Source organism: Trichechus manatus, unplaced genomic scaffold, assembly GCF_000243295.1.
Source record: "Trichechus manatus latirostris isolate Lorelei unplaced genomic scaffold, TriManLat1.0 scaffold00003, whole genome shotgun sequence".
Classification (NCBI taxonomy): Eukaryota; Metazoa; Chordata; class Mammalia; order Sirenia; family Trichechidae; genus Trichechus; species Trichechus manatus.
In genome coordinates, this window is record NW_004443939.1 from 19,077,761 (window position 1) to 19,095,278 (window position 17,518).

The 17,518-nt window shown below is 38.8% G+C and overlaps 1 protein-coding gene across 2 annotated transcripts in view; it reads right to left on the reverse strand.

Annotated features, from left to right (window-relative positions):
- The window catches only part of NEGR1 (neuronal growth regulator 1), a 1,035,705-nt gene that overhangs the window by 230,527 nt on the left and 787,660 nt on the right, over positions 1-17,518 (reverse strand). For both annotated transcript variants that reach the window (XM_004369060.1, XM_012555400.1), the window contains one exon: positions 8,346-8,466. In XM_004369060.1, the coding sequence (XP_004369117.1) occupies positions 8,346-8,466 (121 nt within the window). The remainder of the gene's footprint in view (positions 1-8,345; positions 8,467-17,518) is intronic.

A 17,518-nucleotide genomic window follows, 5' to 3' on the forward strand; every position in this document is an offset into this window, starting at 1 on the left:
GGGAAGACTGATGACAAGGAACTTCCCCCAGAGCAGACAGAGAGAGAAAGAGAAAGGCCTCCCCCGGAGCTGGTGATCTGAATTTGGACTTGTACCCTCCCAGACTGTGAGAGAATAAATTTCTCTTTGTTAAAGCCATTCACTTGAGGTATTTCTGTTATACCAGCACTAGATAACTACGACATCATGGCATTTTAGAAATGCCCTAAGATGCCTTTCCAGCTCTACCTGTTATCACACCTGGTTTCACTTTCTGCAATCCAAGGCATATGAAACTCTCCACACAATGTTTACACACCACTGACCATGTTCTTTTCTTGCCCATGATTATCCTCGAGTCCTTGTAGTACTTTAAAATGCTGCTCATCATTTGGTGTCCAGCCCCAAAACCACCTCCCACACCCCAACCCAAAGCTTTCCTTATTCCTCAGATTTGAGTCGAATAGACTCTTCCTGTGTACTTTCATAGGACTCAATTTAGTGTTCCCTTGGGGTTTCCTTACCTAGTCTTATTTCATTTTGGTGATTTTTATGACAGGTCCTAAACTCTAAGTCAAGGTATGAAAACTGGAGTAGGCCTACTGTCAGCTTTGTTTGACTGGCCCCAAGTTTTAAATATACTAATATGCAATTATGTTTTAAATAAGCATGTGCTCCCCAGTTTCCAGTATCTGAAATGCTTCCACTCATTTCACACATACACTCTTTACCTCTCTGGCCTCAGAAGACAGAGTTATCACAGGAGTGATGAGACACTGGTTTTTAAAAAGAGTAACAAATCATCACAATAATTAATAAAATACCTTAGTGGTAGACATTTAAGATAACGTTAGAAATGCAAATTCTTTCAGTGCAGGAACTTATTTCCTTTTCAATTTTTTTTCTTTCAAATTATCTCACAGATGATAGGTACTCAATGCACTTTTTTTTTTTTTGAATGAAGAGGTAAAATGTTCAGCAAGGAAAAATTATTTTTAAACTGGGTCAGCTATGGGGCTATTTCCACTACGCTCCTAATGAAAACATGTAACTGCTTATTATTGTTAAGAATTGTCTTCCAATTGAAAAGATAAGAGAGGGAAAACATATTTCTCATCCCTTCTGAATAATCCAAGTTGTGGTGTAAAAAGTTAGAGAGGAATAGCCTGGCAGAGGGGTCAGAAAATTACGTTCTACTTCCAGTTCTGTATTTCCCTTCAACAAGTCATTTTACTTTTCTGAGGTATAGTTCATTTTTCTTTTTCATGTCTAATCTAGTTAGGATTATGCAAAGAGTGTGTAAGATAATACACAGTGAGTTATATCATAAAACCCAAACCCAAAACCAAACCCATTGTCATCGAGTTGATTCTGACTTACAGCAACCCTACAGAACAGAATAGAACTGCCCCCATAGGGATTTCAAGGAGAAGCTCGTGGATTTGAACTGCCAACCTTTTTTGGTTAGCAGCAGAGAACTTAACCACTCCACTACCAGGGCTCTCATATGCAGTGTTAAATGGCAAAGTCAGCACATAGGGTAAAAGTTGCATGTCATCAAAATTGCCCTTGAAAATTCCTTAAACTATGATACAACTGTCTCCAAAATGGAATGCAGGTACCCCAAGGTGGTACTTCAGTAACAGAATGGCCATTTATATTGCATTTTAATCTCATATTTTAAATATTATCTATTTCAGGTCAGATAATATATGCAATAAAGAAGACTGAAGAAGAATTGATGCCTTTGAATTTTGGTGTTGGTGAAGCATAGTGAATATACCATGGACAACCAGAAGAAAGAACAAATGTCTTGGAAGAAGTACAGCCAGAATGCTCATTAGAAGTGAGGATGGTGAGATTTCACCTCACGTACTTCGGACATGTTATCAGGAGGAACCAATCCCTGGAGAAGGACATCATGCTTGGTAAAGTAGTGGGTCAGCAAAAAAGAGGAAGACCCTCAATGAGATGGACTGACACAGTGGCTGCAACAATGGGCTCAAACATAGCAACAATTGTGGGGATGGCAAGAGACAGGGCAGTGTTTCGTTCTATTGAACACAGGTTCCCTATGAGTCAGAAGTGACTCAATGGCACCTAACAACAACAACTGTATGCAATATACTAGTTTAGAAATGTATATACATAATTTACAAATAAATGTGTAGTTTTTGCTACGTTTTTAATTTTACACCTACGGATATATGTCTCAAAAATGTTGCTGACCACTACTTTACGCCACAATCCATGGTTGAGCACCAGATGAGTAGTTGGCTTTTGCTTTAGAGCCATGTTGTATCAAATACACATCGTTGACACTAGAATCTCACATAGAATGGAGAGATGTTCACACCAACTGAGGTAAATGCGAATAAAGACCAACCGAAGGAGCAATGTGTGTGTTTCTGATACTTAAACACATTGAGTAGGGTAGCGAGCTGATATCATTTAAATTCTTACTATTACGATGTTTCTCTTTCTCTTTTCCTATCTCTTTCCTTCAGCATCTAAAGCTTGAAGAGTTGAATTTATGTAAGTGAAATATTTTGCAAGACCACCATATGTGAAAATGCTTTGAATATAATGTTATGCAGTTGTAATGTATCCATAACTTTGACATAAATATACTGCATGAAAAACAGAAAAGAAAGGGGCTCATCGAAGATACAGAGAAGTATTTTAACTCATTTTGCTGGTTTCCTTGAAAATAGAAGTAGGGGAGAAGTCCACTTTCTCATATTCCTTCAACAAAGTGAATACTCAGATGAGATTTATAGCCTGCCTAGAAGGTCAGGTAGTAAATATCTAGTAGACTGGGAAACAGGAGAAGGAAAGTTCACTAAACTTCATTATGATTTCTCAAGTTCAGCTCACCTCTGTAAAGCCAAAAATGAAAAATTATTATTCTCTAGACTGAAAACCTAATATTAACCTGCCTAAAAAACGTCATAATTCCTCTGTGTAAAGTGAACATGGCATACTGTACAGGGGTGATTTTAGACATTTTGCTATCCACTCAATGGTACCTGTATAAATACTGTGCATATCAGTGCATGCATGTTTTGTGCACATACATAATTAATCCTTCAGAACATGGTAACACAGGATGGTCATCACATTTTATTTATAACACTGATGTAAACTAAATAATGAACAGGATTCTGAAATGAGAGGTTTGCTGAAATGATATCTGTTGTAAAGAATGACAACATAAAAATCTACAGATTAAATTTGAAATATATTGCTTAAAAAGTCAAGATACGGGCTCTCAACTTTAAATGTAAAAATTATACTTTTTAGGTGTACATTAATTTTTTTACTGACATGTTGATAAATTTTAACATTTTACTATGTATTTTCTTTTCATTTATGGGGGTAATTTGTATTTACCTCACTTGTGGCTTTTGCATCCCTATTTTAAATTATCATGGAGGATTAAGAAAGAAATACTCTAGTGATTAAAAATTTCCAAAAGTGTTGCTACAATTGGCCCCCTGGCTGAAAATAGGCAAAGTGAATAAAATGTTATTTAAAAAGCCTGGAGCAGTTAAAATCATCAGCAGAAATCAGAGGGCATGTCTTTCCAAGCCTCAGGCTTGGATTTGAGGAAATCTAGAAAAACAGGAAGAATTTCAACCAGGCAAGCAAACAGCAAAATTTTGATCTAAGACAATATGGTAAGGTTGTCTTCAGAAAGTGATGCAAACCCTATGTTTTTTACAGTATCTATATAAATGTCAGTCCATTATAATTTATGTTTTTAGGCTTAATCCTAAGTGGATGCATTGTTTTCAAGCAATAAATTAGTTTAATTTAATTTAATCTAATGTCATCAAAAACCCCATTTGCTTAATAGTACTTTGTTCTAAAATTGTCCTTTCATAGAGTCCAAGGAGTATCTTTCTTCTTAACAACCTTCTCTACTATCAAGAAAAAAAAGGCTACTAACCAAAAGGTCTTCAGTAAGAGTCCACCAGCCACTCCTTGGAAACCCTGTTGGGGGAGTTCTACTCTGTCCTATAGGGTTGCTATGAGTCGGAATCGACTTGATGGCAATGGGTTTGGATTTTTTTGGTACAGAATTGAACTGCAAGCTCAGATTTCACAAACACTTAAATGCATATGGAGTAAAATTAAGTCTGTAAGAACTGTCCCTGTCAAGTGTGCTGTTAGAGACTGTAGTGTTTAAAAAATCACCATCTTACTCCAAGGGGTAATACTTTAATAAAAAGTATATAACTTCAGGCACTTTCATGATGCTTATCTAAACAGTGGAACAAACTAAAGGCCAAATGGATACTGTTTCTAATTAAAAAAAAAAATTAGACCATACATAAAGGAGGCAGTGTGTGATAGCCAGCTCAGAAGATGGCACCTGATAATTCTTAACAACCCTATGAAGAGGGTTGCCCTGTGTAGACAATAACATATTGCAGAAATGACAGAGCATGATCTCTGAGACTAGGTCTTGCTCTTTCTGTCTTGCTCTTTCTTGGATCACTACCTCTGGGAGAAGCCAGCTGCCATGTTATAAGCTTACTCAAGCAGCCCTATGGAGAGATCCACATGGCAATTAACTGAGGCCTCCTGCCAACAACTAGCACTAACTTGTTGGGTATGTGAGTAAGGCACCTTGGAAGTGGATACTCCAGCCCTAGTCAGGCTTATAGATGACCAGCACCAAATGACATCTTGACTGCAATCTTATGACAGATCCTGACCTAGAATCACCCTGCTAAACTGCTCCTGGATTCCTAACACATAGAAACTGTTTGCAATAATAAGTGATTTAGGCTGCTAAATTTGGGGTTAGTTTGTTATCTAGCTGTAGATAACTAATAATGGTAATGCATACAAAGGAAAGAGCATATAACATGTAACCTAGGAGCAACTTAAAATTAAATGCTCTCGACAGGTTATTAAACATCTGTATGTCTCAGCTTTGTTGTCAGTTACGAACAATAAATGAGATAACAGAATTTAAAGCACCTGGAAAGCAGTTTATCCTCAATAAGTATTTATTTTTTTCTTTAAATGTACTAAGGTTTACAGGATTTCCTTGACGGTGATCATTTGAAGGTATTCACATTGGTTATTCCCAGTACTCAGAAATGGAGTTTACAGGATGCCGAAGAAACTAGAAGCAGAGATAAGACTGGGATGCTCAAGCTCTGCTTCTGTGTTTTGTTTGTGTTTATTTTTGTTTTGGTTCTAGCCTCTGTATGAAGATCTTCGTTTAAGGAAGCTGAATTTTTACAAACACTCCCTTAAGTAGAAATGAATTGATTGTGTAAGTTATTTCTGAATATTTCTGTTAAGTACCAAGCATAAAAATCTCTAAGAAATAAAGCTTCTCAGATCTTTCAAAACTCTAATCCATTCTGACAGGGTTTCTGATAGTTTTATGCTCCTGGTTAGGGACGTTGGTGGTCACATAAGCAACTCCAAATCATGCTATATTTTTCTGCTCTGTGGGTCCACCTTGATTCTATTACGTCTGTGTTCTTGGTTAAATAAATTGGGAAATTATAAATGATTATTTGTATGTGCTGTCTCTCTCTCTCTTTTTTCAATCCATAATTGACCTGACATGATTTTACTGAGATATTTACCCTTGGCATTTTACACTGATATTTCAAATTATGTTTTATAGATTCTAAAGGTCCTTGACCTATATTAGGTCCCATAATGTAGGACTCAATCCATGGACTCTGCAAGGAGATCTGAAGACTTGCTGGGTTTAAATTCTAGCTCTACCACTGATTGTGTAAACTTGGACAAAATGCTTAAACACTCTGTGCCTTGGCTTCCCCAAGCACCAATCTGTCTAACTGGTTTGTTATGAGAATAAAACCAAATAATATTAAGTAAGAACTTAGAACATTGCCTGTCAAATAGCAAGTGCTGTTAAACAGATATTTTGATGAAGTAAACATTTGAATGTCCTGGTCCCTGAAGCTAGCAGGGTATACCCACTTTATGAGTGTAATAAGCACCATTCAGCAATCAGAATCCTCCTATCCCTTACTCTCTGCCTATAATCAACTTTGCTTTACTATAGCTTTGAGGGGAAATTATATATTCCAGTAGTGTTTAAGAATTTGGGAATTGCCCAAATATAACGCTAACAGATGATAAATGTATGCTTTCCTCTGAAATGAAAATGCCTTTGCCTTTCACAAGTGCATTTGATTTTCGTAACTCTTCGATTTTTCCCTAGGGGTGTGTGTGTGTGTGTGTGTGTGTGTGTGTGTGTATGCACATACGTGTGCATTGGGGGATTGGTTGGGGAGAATAAATCTACCTTTTCCTTTAGAGCAGTGGTTCTAAACCCCTTTGAAAATCTAAAAAAGCTGTAGCCCTTCTCCTTGTTTGGGGGAAAATAAATAAAACCTGAAGCTATGATTATGGGCACCAGTTGTCCCTTTGTTATATTTGCTGTGGGCCAGGACATACAAGGATCATTATTGTATCCTTTTTTTTAACAATAGTTACTGAGTTCAGAAATAGGAAAGAGAGAGAGAAAGCAAATGAGAAAATTTGAAACATGACCCCACTAAAGATGTGATACAAAATAGTCTTTAACAAAGGATTTCTCAACTAAACTACTAGGAATAGTTCTGTTTGTTCGTCTTTAAGAAAAGAATGGCACAGATTAAAAAGTGACTGTGAAAGACTATATGTAAAATAAGTAAAATAAGTCTAAGTTAGTGGCATTTAGTCAGTGGTTTGTGGAAAATCAGGGTTATCTGGGGAATCCCTGCTGTGGTGTCCTAATGTGGAGAGGGTTCTAACAGGTGGAATTAAGACTCCATTCATCCCACATCTACCAGAAAAGTGCTGTTTTCATAAAATTTACTTCTTGGGCTTCCAAATAAGAAGATATTTGAACAAAAGGCTCCATAATTTACAAAGGATTGAGGACCACTTTTCTGAATGTTTGTTCATATAGACAATCACAAACCGAAAACTTGTCAACCTGGGTTATCAGAATTTGAGAAAGGTTGTATTGGCAGCTATACAATCTCGTAAGGGGGGACAGAGTGACTACAGACATTTATCTGATGCTCAGTGTACAAAAACTTGGGGGCTCCCATAAAGCCATAAACAGGCAAATTTAAAATAATAAAATTAATTAAATTAAGTAAAAAGAAATATTGAACACCTCAAATTTTAGGAGAGGTTGCATATAAAATTGCTGCAGGAAAAGGTTTAGGTAAAACTGCAATCAGTTGTTAAGAACAAATGAGATAGTTACTGGAATAGCCTTTCTTTTTTCTTTTTTTTATTGCTGAGTACATCTTTCCCAAATCGTCTTTTTATTCCACTTTTAGAAATATTCACTTATATCCCACCCATTTTCATCCACTGTGGCAATACAAAATTTTACGTGATTTCACCAGCTTTCTGTTTAGACATTCAAATGAAATAAATGAAATGTAGTTATTATCCTTGAACCAAGTAAGTAAGCCCCATGCATATATGTCGAAGAATATGAAGTTGCTAATATCTGGCTTTTTGACTTAGAAATGGCAATTTCATACGGATCAACCTAACATTTTCTTGAATATATCCCTACTTAGTTTGAAGCAAAATATATGTAATGAATATAATACCCTATCCTCTGCATCACATTTTCCAGTTAACCCACAGGGGTCCCACATTTCTCTGAGGGCTTGATAAAAGCAGCTGAAGAGGTTTGAATGAGCCTACTGGCTGAAAGTAAAGAGAAAGTAGTCAAGTCCTGTCTTCCTTCTTCAACAGCTCTTGCCAAGGCTTCTGGGGCTTCTCAAGAGTAACGATCACACAGAGCTGAATTTCGAGTAGCCCTAAAATCCCCTTGGTTAGTCCTTTAACAGCCCCTTTAGTAATAGAATATCTAAAACAAAGTGTCCTATAAAACAAAATTTGAAAATATCTTGCAGGAGAATAAGATGGGTGAAAGGGCTGAGGCTTAGCAAGGAATGTAGGCAGAGACAGCAGCTCCAAAATGATTGCTTTTGAAGTGCTCTCCTGGAAGCTGAGCCCAAGCCCTGTAAGAGCTGGTTTGCTTCCCAAATAAACGTGGTTGCCAGTAAAAGCGGATGTGTGCTGGTTCAGAGGAGAGGGGAAGGGATGAAGTGCATCGGCGATTTGGGAAATTTGCAGGCATTTCCGAGATCATATAAACCAAAGTGGACATTTCTTCTGGATGCTATTAGCTACTCATCCCTCCCACGTGGGCCCCTTCAGTTTGCCTGCCCACAAGGAGACTGCTGAGAATCACTCGAGCCAGTTAAAGAAATTGCTTAAAGTAAGTATCTGAAACACAAACACATTAGCTCAAAGTGCTTGAAACGCAGTAATAATCGCAAAGCCCTTACTTCTTCTCTCCTTTGTACCATTCAAAGGCCGGAGGCGGCACACCTGCACCTTCACATCTTATCAATCCACTGCGCCCAGGGGTCACGGTGCCAGATTTAATTTCCTGAATCGTAGGAGCAACTGAAAAAAAAAGAAAGAAAAAACAAAAAAGAAAAGAAAAAAATGACCGTAAGTAAAAGAAAAAAATTCTTTTGCAGAAATATCACACACATATATTTTTATTCCTTCTCTATTCAAAGCAGTCTTATGCCTGATAGGCCAATGCATCACATTTTCAGCATTTTATGCTTCAGATACAAGATTAGTCATTTACAGCTTCATTTTTCAACTTGGACAATAGATGAATGTTCCCAGAGAGTACAGAGTAAATGCAAAACATTTTTTGGTCTTGCTTGGAAAAATGGCATTGGTGAGGTGACTGCTTCATCTGTACACCACTCAAACTACACTCCAATAATCATTCTCATTTATTGAGTGGTTACTGGGAGCCAGGCTGGGATAGGTGCTTGATGTTCATGATTTCCTTACAGTAATACTCCAAGCTAGATCGTATTATCCCAGTTTTACAAATGTGGAAACTGAATCTCAGAGAGGTTAAGTAATTTGTGTAAGGTCACACAGCTACTTAGCTGCAGAATTTGGATTGGAAGGCATATTGACCCAAAACCTGGGATTCCAATATTCTGTCTTTCACTGTCTATTCTCTGGGCTTTTTTAGTGCATTAGTGATGTCTTTTGTATGGTGTCTTCTTCATTCCCCCAGGTTCAAAGCCCATTTTTGGTGTCCATACTTTTTTCTGTTGCCCTAGGTTAGAAATAGCTTTTCCTTCTCTGAGTAGTTTATCTGACCTTCTCATATCATATACTTTCTATCTTGCATCTTAATTACTTATGGGTATGCCAGTCTTCCCTTTCAGCACCCTGAATGCAGGGTAAATATCTGATTCATCTTTGCATATTCAGAGATCAAAGCACAGTGTCTGGCACAAAGTCGTGATTATAAATCTTTTTTGTAGCATAGCCATTAATTTATTTATCAAATAGTTACAGAGCCATTGCTACATGCCAGGCATTTCTCAAGGCACAAAGCAGCCGCATTCCCTGGCATAATGAAGCTTGGATTGTGGGAGATGGGGAGACAGACTATAAGCAGTGAATTCAATAAATAAGTAAATTAAATGTTAGAAGGTGGTAAGTATCATGATAAAAAACTTTCAGAGGTGTATGAGGAACTAGGGCAAGAAGTTTATTGTAATTTTATACAGAATAATCTGAATAGGCTTCATTAAGAAAGTTAAAATTTGAACAAAGACTGGATGTAGATAAATGAGTTAGCTGTGTGGAGTCTGGAGAAAGAGGTCTTCTCTTCCACAATGAGGGAATAGGACCAAACAGAAGCAAAAATGAGAAGATCAGGTAGGACCTTGGAGGCCATTTTAAGGATCTGGCTTTTACTGTGAGTGGAATTGTGAACATTACAGAGAAGAGAAACAATCTGACTTTTTATCCAAAGATCACTCCAGCTGCTGTACTGGGAAAAGACCTAGGAGATACGATGGTTACTTTATGTGTAAACTTGCCTAGGCTATGGTGCCCAGCTGAATGGTCAAACACTAGTTTAGATGTTTCTGTGAAGGTATTTTGTAGATGTGATTAACGTTTACAATCAGTTGACTCTAAATAAAGGAATTACCTTTGTCTTAGTTATCTAGTGCTGCTGTAACAGAAATACCTCAAGTGGACGGCTTTAACAACAAATTCATTCTCTCACAATTTAGAAGGCTTGAAGTCCGAATTCAGGGAGCCAGCTTCAGGGGAAGGCTTTCTCTCTCTGTCAAATCTGGGGGAAGTCCTTGTCATCAATCTTCCCCTGGTCTAGAAGCTTCTCAGTGCAGGGACCCCAAGTCCAAAGGGCATGTTCTGCTCCTGGCTCTTTTTGCTTGGTGGTAAGGAGGTCCCTCTCCTCTCTGCTAGATTCTCTCTTTTATATCTCAAAAGAGACTGACTTAAGATACAACCTAATCCTGTAGATTGATTCCTGCCTCATTAACATAACTGCCTCTAATCCTGCCTCATTAACATCATAGAGGTTTTGATTTACAACACATAGAATAATCACATCAGATCACAAAATTGTGGATAACTACACAGTACTGGGAATCATGGCCAATGTAAACTGACATGTATTTTGAGGGGACACAATTCAATCCATAACATTACGCCCTTTGTCCTCCCAAAATTCAGGTCCTTGACACGTGTAAAACACATTCACCTCATCCTATCATCCCAAAAGCCTTACATCAACTCCAAGTCCAAATTCTATCCTGGAGTAAAATTCCTCTTCATCTGTGAAATCTAGAATACAAGTTATCTGCTTCCAAAGTACAAAGGTGGAACAGGCACAAGCTAGACATTTCCATTACAAATGGGAGAAATTGGGATGAAAGAAAGGATAACAGGCACCAAGCAAATCAGCAGAACAATTTACATTAGCTTTCAAGGCTTGAAAAGAATCCTCTGTTCTGAGATCATTTAGGTAATGGCCCTGCCCTCCAAACTCTGGGTGTTTGCCACACTCTCCAGATTCTGGGGGAGGCCCCTCAGCCCTGGGCTTCAGCTCTGCCTTCCAGGCCTCAGCTCCCTTGGATTTGGGCAGACCCCTTCTTCTAGTCTCTCTCAGTAGTGACCCTACGCCCTTGGCCCCTGCAGGCCCCGTTCTTCTGCCCCTCATCTTTGGGTAGCAGATCTGGCCCCAACCCGCTGGCACTTGTGAAAGGCAGCCTCACACTCTGAACCAAACTGGTGAATATCTAACCCTTTCAAAACTAGGAGGCCGTACCTCCACCCTTTGAAACCCAGCAGGCTGTGGTTCCACCCTTTGAGAACCCAGAGGTTGTGACCCTATCTTTTGAGACCGAGGCAGGTCTGCTTCTTGTGCTCCTTGTGTCTTCAGCTTCTGCTTCCTGGTTTCTTGGCCTCTCAGCCTCTTGGTCCCTCAGGCCTCTTGGGCCAGCCTGGCCTCTGTCCTGCTTGGGTAAGTGTTACAAAGCTCTTTAGCTCTACCGATAAGTGCCTGGAGGCACCACACTTTGCCAGTAAACCTTGGCCATAAGGCACTCGGCTCTCTCACTCCATAGGTCAGCAAGCCTAGCCGCACCAATAAGTGCCTGGAGGCATCCCACTCTGACAGGAAGCCTCCTGCCCAAAAGGCAATCAGCTCACTTGCTTCCTGGGTTGGCTCCCACACTGTCTCGCTTCGGTCTCCTGGTTCTGCTGCTGCTATTTCTCTGCTGCTACTTCTCACTGTCTGCACCATCTCTGGTGTTACAGCTCACCTCACTTCTTTCTGAGCTCTCACCATAATTGCCTTTGATGTTCATAATTCCACCAGCAGTCTCTTCAAGGCAATCTAGGCCTTCACTATTAGGCACTTTGAAACTCTTCCAGTCTGTACCCATTACTCAATTCCAAAACCAACACCACATTGTAGGTATCAACCAGTCTCCTGGTACCAAATTCTGTCTTAGTTATCTAATAACAACCCTCACTAATACCTCTGGGCCCCATCCAATCAGTGGAAGCCTAAAAGAGCAAAAACACATTTCCTGGAGAAAAGGGAATTCTGTCTCAAGTTGTAACATAGAAATCCTGCCTGAATTTCTAGCCTGCTGCCTACCCTATGGATTTCAGACTCAAGACTATGTTTCCAGCTTGCTGACCTGCCCTACAGATTTCAAACTTGCCAGTCTCCACAATCACACGCGCCAATTCCTTAAAATCTCTTTCCCTCTCTGTGTCTCTGCCTGTGTGTGTGTGTACAATAATTATTATATATAAATATAAATACAAATATAAATATGTAAATATATATAAGTAAATATATGTATATATGTAACTATAACTATATATACAGCTATATATATAACTGTAACTATAAAACTATATATATAGAGAGAGAGAAAGAGAGAGAGTTAGCTAGCTATCCTATTGGTCTATTTCCACGGAGAGCCCTGACTAATACAGGGGGCCAGGACAAAATCTGAGGAACTACGTAGGAAGCTAGGAAGCTATTGCAGTAAACTAGACAAGAGGCATTGGCAGCTCAGACCATGGTGGTAACAGTGGAGGTGGTGGTGTGGTGGGAAGTGATTGGGTTTGAGGTCTACTATGAAGCTGGAGCCAACAGGATTTCTTGATAGTTTGAAGTGCGATGGAAAAAAAAAAAAGGGAGATGTCAAGGTGGCTTAATTTGTCTTAAGTTACTGGAGGGTTAGTATTCTCATTGACTGAGATGGGAAGATTATAAGTGGAAAAGTTTCGGAGAGAAACATTAGGAGTTGAATGCATGTGTCTTTTCATGAATTTTTTTTTCTACCAAGTTTTGAATATAATACATATTTTAAATTATACTATGGGAAAGAGTTCAATACAACAGGAACCTTGAAGATAAAAATATTTGTTCATTCAGACAAATGACCTGAGTAAATGTGCACCTTGGATATATTTTTGGCTTCTGTGGAAAGCAATAAAAAAGTACAGGCTTTAATGTTTTTTTCAATATGCAGTGAATATAATAAATGTAAACACTCTTACAACAGAACATTGCTTTTCCCTTTAAAAACTCCCTAGAAAATATATCATCTTCTATTAAGGGTGATGCTTCACTTTGAAATTATAGCACCTCCATTTCTCTGTGGTGTTTTTAGTCTTCATAGTTAAGGTTCAATTTATAATTCTAGAGAAAATAATTACAAAAAAATATTTTTTTCAGAGTACCTGTTAATAACTTGGTGAAAAAAGAATGAAAGAATGTCTACCAAATAAGTATGAATGAGAAAATATTATGAGATTATATATATACTATTATATATATATATTTCTGACGTTGTATGTGTGTGTACATTAGAAATCATTTAATAATTTTAACTTTTTTTGCTAAGCAAAGATTCATGAATCCCCATAAAGGCAATGAAATATATAAAACAAACAAACTCGTTGCATTCGGGTCGATTTTGACACATAGCGACCCAATAGGACAGAGTAGAACTGCTCCATAGGGTTTCCAAGGCTGTAATCTTTATGGAAGCTGACTGCCATATCTTCCTATCGTGGAATAGCTGGTGGGTTGGAACTGCCAAACTTTCAGTTAGCAGTCTAACACTTTAACCACTGCTAGTAGAGCTCCTTGAAATATACAAAAGGTATCTATAAATAAAAAACCATTTATTTGTCAAATATCACGACATCATCTTTCTTGTGAGAGGTACAGGTAACATTGCATTTTTGCTCTTGTTCCCACAAGCTTTCATCTTTCTTTCTCCCTGTCTCACTAACAGGTCGTAATCTTTTATGATATCCAGCTATTACTGAAGATGAAATAACCATATGCAGCAAGATATCCATCACAAACTTCTATTGATAACCTGGTTAGTTTAATTACTCTCTTGTTTGTCAAGCAGGCCATGACTCATTACAAACGAAACCATGAAATCCGGAACATTGCCTGAAAACCCAGGCGTAATGAACCGAAATAAAAATCTAATTCTCCATTAGAAGGTTTTTATGCAGTACACGGTACATAGGGCTCAGCAATAGGTGCCTTACCACACAAGTTAAAGGGACACGGTCCTGTTATTTAGGGGCTATGAAGGACGCTGTGTGAGGAGGCAGTCCTTCAGACAAGCCAGGTGGCGATAGTTTTCTCCTTTACTCTTCCTGCTGGCAGCTTTAGGCCTCAGAACAACCCCCATCTCCCACCCTAGGCCTGAGGTTTGTTAGCAGGATTAAAAAGATACAGTTCTGGGCCACCCTCCACTCTCCCCCTTCCTCAGGAAGTTAGGAGGATATGATTCAGTAGAATGTTTGTTAGCAGGGTTAGAAAAATATATTTAATTACATAGGCTGGAGTATAAAATAGCTGGGAGAGGAAGTTTTCTTTGTCTCCTTAGCTATGATGCTAGCGGTGTACATGTAGCATTAAGCTTACAGCCCACCTAAGCCACCCTGCTGGTATTTGAAATACTGGTGGCATAGCTTCCATCATCACAGCAATATGCAAGCCAACACAGTATGACAAACTGACAGACCAGCAGGGTCACCCATGGTAGACAGGTTTCAGCAGAGCAACCAGACTAAGACAGACTAGGAAGAAGGACTTAGTGATCTAGTTCTTAAAAAAAAAAAAAAAAAAAAAAAATTGGCCAGAGAAAACCTTATGAATAGCAGTGGAACATTATCTGATACAGTTCTGGAAGGTGAGAATCTTAGGTTGGAAGACACTCAAAATTCAACTGAGGAAGAGCTGCCTCCTCAAAGTAGAGTTGACCTTAATGATGTGGATGGAGTAAAGCTTTTGGAAACATCATTTGCTAATGTGGCACGACTCAAAATGAGAAGAAACAGCTGCAAACCTCCATTAATAATTAATAATCGGAAGGTGGACTGTATGAACCATGAACCTAGGAAAACCAGAAGTCATCAGAAATGAAATGGAACACTTGAAAATAGATATCCTAGGCATTAGTGAGCTGAAGTGGACTGGTACTGGCCATTTTGAATTAGGCAGTCATACAGTGTACTATGCCGGGAATGACAAATTGAAGAGAAATGGAGTCACATTCATTGTCAAAAAGATTATTTCCAGATCTATCCTGAAGTACAGCCAGGTCAGTGATAGGGTAATATTCATATGCCTGCAAGGAAGACAAGTTAGTACAACTATTATTCAAATTTACTCACCAACCATAATGCCAAAGATAAAGAAATTGAAGATTTTTTTTACCAACTTCTGCAGTCTGAAATTGATCAAACATAAAATCAAGATGTATTGATAATTACTGGTGATTGGAATGCAAAGGGCAGAAACAAAGAATAAGGATCAGTAGTTGCAAAATACGGCCTTGGTGATAGAAATGACATTGGAGAACATGTCATAGAATTTTGCAACACCAATGACCTATTCACTGGAAATACCTTTTTTCAACAACATAAATCGTGACTACACACTTGGACCTTGCCAGATGGAATACACATGAATCAAATAGACTACATCTGTGCAGAGAGAAGACGGAAAAGTTCAATATCATCAGTCAGAACAAGGCCAGGGGCTGACTGTGGATCAGACCATCAACTGCTTATATGCAAGTTCAAGTTGAAGCTGATGAAAATTAAAGCAAGTCCACTAGAGCTAAAGTACCAACTTGAGTATATCCCACCTGAATTTAGAGACCATCTCAAGAATAGATTTGATGCAGTGAACACTAATGAACAAAGACCAGATCAGCTGTAGGATGAAATCAAGGACATCATACGTGAAGAAAGCAAAAGGTCATTTAAAAGACAGGAAAGAAAGAGAGACCAAAATAGATGTCAGAAGAGACTCTGAAACTTACTCTTGAACACAGAGTAGCTAAGTGAATGGCAGAAATGATGCAGTAAAAGGGCTGAACATAAAATTTCAAAGGTTGACTCGAGAAGGCAAAGTAAAGTATTATAATGAAATGTGCAAAAATCTGGAGTTAGAAAACTAAAAGGGAAGAACATACTAGGCATTTCTCAAGGTGAAAGAAATGAAGAAAAATTTCAAGCTTCAAGTTACAACTCTGAAGGATTCTATTGGCAAAATATTGAATGATGCAGGAAGCTTCAAAAGAAGATGGAAGGAATACACAGAGTCACTGTACCAAAAAGAACTGGTCGATGTTCAACCTTTTCAGGAGGTACCATATGATCACAAAACAGTGGTACTGAAGGAAGAAGTCAAAGCTGCACTGAAGTCACTGGTGAAAAACAAGTCTTCAGGAATTGACAAAATACCAATTCAGATGTTTCAACAAATGGCTACAACAGTGGAAGTGCTCAATCTTCTATGCCAAGAAATCTGGAAGACAGCTACATGGCCAACAGACTGGAAGAGATTGATAGTGTTGCCCATTCCCAAAGAAAGGTGATACAACAGGATTGGTGCCTTTGAATTACGGTGTTGGCAAAGAATATCGAATTTATCATGGACTGCCAGAAGAACAAACAGATCTGTCCTGGAAGAAGTACAACCCAGATGATCCTTAGAAGGGAGGATGGAGAGACTTTGTTATTAGGTACTTTGAACATGTTATCAGGAGGGACCAGTCCCTGCAGAAAGACACCATACTTGGTAAAGTAGAGGGTCAGCGAAAAAGAGAAAGACCCTCAATGAGATGGATTGACACAGTGACTGCAACAGTGGTTTCAAACAGCAACAATTGTGAGGATGGCACAGAACCAGGCAGTGTTTAGTTTTGTTGTACGTAGGGTCGCTATGAGTTCAGAACCAACTCAACGGCACCTAACAACAACGACGACCACCTAAGTGTACCTACCTGGACAGGGATGATTAGTTGTAGGTAGGGTCCCATTGTGTCCCTTAGTCATGATGCCAGGTGGTGGGCAGTCATGGAAGCATCTATATCCACAGGGACAGTTTTCAGAAGCTGATGGGGGCGGGGAGAGTGTGGGCAGTGTCCTGTGATTTTCCCATTTAAGTCTCACATCCATGATACAAAGCAGGGTTTGCATGGAAAAGTCGTCATTTCTGCCTGAAAAGTTTTTGAGCCAGTGGGACTGCTCATCTGTTTTATACTGTCTGATGCTTATTATAAATAATAAAAGCTACTATCCATGTGCTAACGTGTGTTCAGGCTCTGATCCGAAGGACGTGATGTCTATGGAGCAAGCCATATTCATGATTAGTTCCCTTTTTCTAAAATTTTTTAAGTTGCACTTTAAATGAAATTTAAAAAAAAAAAAAAAAACCCATTGCTTTCAAATGGATTACAACTCATAGCAATCCTACAGGACAGAGTAGAACTGCCTCATAGGGTTCCAAGGAATGGCTAGTGGATTCGAACTGCCGACCTTTTGCTTAGCAGACAAATACGTAACTACTGCACCACCAAGGCCCCTATTGTACTTTAGATGAAGGTTTACAGAGCAAATTAGTTTCTCATTAAACAATTAATACACATATAGTTTTGTGACATTGGTTATCAACTCCACGACATGTCAACACTCTTCCCTTCTCCAACTTGGGTTCCCCATGACCAGCTTTCCTGTCTCCTTCTGCCTTCTTGTCCTTGCCCCTGGGCTGGTGTGCCCATTTAGTCTCATTTTGTTTTATGGGCCTGTCTAATCTTTG